The sequence below is a fragment of the Nicotiana tabacum genome, chromosome 3, assembly GCF_000715075.1.
Source record: "Nicotiana tabacum cultivar K326 chromosome 3, ASM71507v2, whole genome shotgun sequence".
Classification (NCBI taxonomy): Eukaryota; Viridiplantae; Streptophyta; class Magnoliopsida; order Solanales; family Solanaceae; genus Nicotiana; species Nicotiana tabacum.
The window spans coordinates 126,171,808-126,173,729 of record NC_134082.1 but is presented as its reverse complement, the minus strand read 5'-3'; the positions used below and the strand labels follow the sequence as shown (position 1 = coordinate 126,173,729).

At 38.0% G+C, this 1,922-nt stretch overlaps 1 protein-coding gene across 1 annotated transcript; it reads right to left on the bottom strand.

Moving 5' to 3' along the window:
* On the bottom strand, window positions 1–1,089 carry LOC107791770 (ribulose bisphosphate carboxylase small subunit, chloroplastic 2). The gene is made up of 3 exons (XM_016613904.2): window positions 835–1,089; window positions 561–695; window positions 1–412 (listed from the first exon to the last, which is right to left on the bottom strand). Exons 1-3 carry the CDS (start codon window positions 1,012–1,014, stop codon window positions 182–184), a joined length of 546 nt encoding a protein of 181 aa, XP_016469390.1. The 5' UTR covers window positions 1,015–1,089; the 3' UTR covers window positions 1–181.
* Window positions 1,090–1,922: the final 833 nt, after the last annotated feature.

Below are 1,922 nucleotides of genomic sequence, written 5' to 3'. Positions count from 1 at the left end.
TTAGAAAAGAAACAAATTAAATGTCATTATTAGATCTCATAAACTTGATTGGAATTCAAAAACATACATTGAATAGAATGAAGAAGGAAAACTAAAACAGTTTCTCCGGGGGGAAAGCCCAAGGAGATTCAAACAAGCTTCCCCTGAATCCATACGGTAAGTTGTCTTAAAAACGGAGATTTTAGTAGCCTTCGGGCTTGTAGGCGATGAAACTGATGCATTGCACTTGACGGACGTTGTCGAATCCAATGATTCTGATCCAGGCCTGTGGGTAAGCCTTCTTTGCCTCCTCTACCTCAGCCAAGACCTGAGTGGCATCAGTGCACCCGAACATGGGCAACTTCCACATGGTCCAGTATCTACCATCGTAGTACCCTGGTGACTTATTGTTCTCACGGTAGACGAATCCGTGCTGTACATATCCACAAGATAAACAAAACATTAACATGAAATAAATACCATTAATCAACTACATTTGATCCCAAATTAGTTAGGATTGAGTAATTCATGTTAGGTATATATGCTTGATAATAGTAGCAAGATTTATAATAGACGTTGACCTCAGTCTCGAATTCCAAGCAAGGAACCCATCCATTTTTCAAAAGGTAATCAACTTCCCTAAGCAATTGCTCCTGGCTCAAATCAGGAAGGTATGAGAGTGTCTCATACTTCTTCTTGTTAATTGGTGGCCACACCTACATGTATCCCAAATAAATAATTTTAAACAAGCTCCATAAATGTTACTCCACTTAGTGACATATACTGATGGTGCAAAGTTCTTTATAGTACTATCAGTATATTGCAAGTTAAATCCATATAATATGCACTACAAACCTGCATGCATTGAACTCTTCCACCATTGCTAGCAATGGAGGTAATGTCAAGGTTTTGTTTCCTGGTAACAGGGAAGGAGGAGGCGGACTTGAGGCCAGTGAAGGGTGCAACCATGCTGGCTTGAGCAGCATTAGCGCCGGTCGCAACAGCAGCTGCTGAGGACATAACTGAGGAAGCCATTTCTGAAATAATTTCTAAGCTTAAAGCTATTGCTACCCTTGACCTTTGCTTTCAAGAGGGTTATTTGATATGTACCTCCCATGATATATATAATGATAATTGATAAGGTTTCACATAGCTTCCCCATCTAACGGACACAAAACAAGCTAACCTCATCTTAGTCTAATGGTAACCATTGGATTATGTGGTTCTTGACATTACATAATTAATGACCACATGAAGGGTAGCAACTGGGAGATGTTATTTTTTTCTTTTTCCTTTTTTTGGTTGAGTTAAGCTATTTCCATAAGCCATAAGAAGGGGTGACACGTGGCAGAAGCTCATTAATCTTATCTCATCCGAAATGGGGTAAGGAATAGGATATGAATGTGTGAAAATGGTTGGTTAATTTCTCTTTTGGGTCGGTTGTTTTATTTGTTTTCTTGTCATCTGCATTGGCTGCTACTTGCAGTCGTTTTGCTTGGATATAGAGACCATTCCTTTGTACAGACGATTCATACGTTTTTGTTTGGATGCTAATCATTTTCCCTTTTGTCCATTCACATACATATATAACTATCTTCTTTTTTTTTTTGGCAAATTTTGATGATTTCAAGTTCAAAATCAAATCTTCCTTGCTTTGTCCTTAACTATTGGTCGACTAACCACTGTTCCCTTGGCAACTTGGAAATTTTCTTATCCCTACTGGTCCTTTCTATAACGTCTCCTATTTTCAAAATTAAAATTGATAGCCCAAGTCTTTTCTCTATGAAACTAGAAGTAATGGCAAATGGCTCGCCTGAGAATTTATAAAAAATGTGTATTGCTTCCTTAATTTCCCATATCTCTTTACCCTGTAGCATATAGTGGAAGATAGTGTAGACTTTGTAATAAATTTCCAGTCAGCATGACAAAACTGCATTATGTTT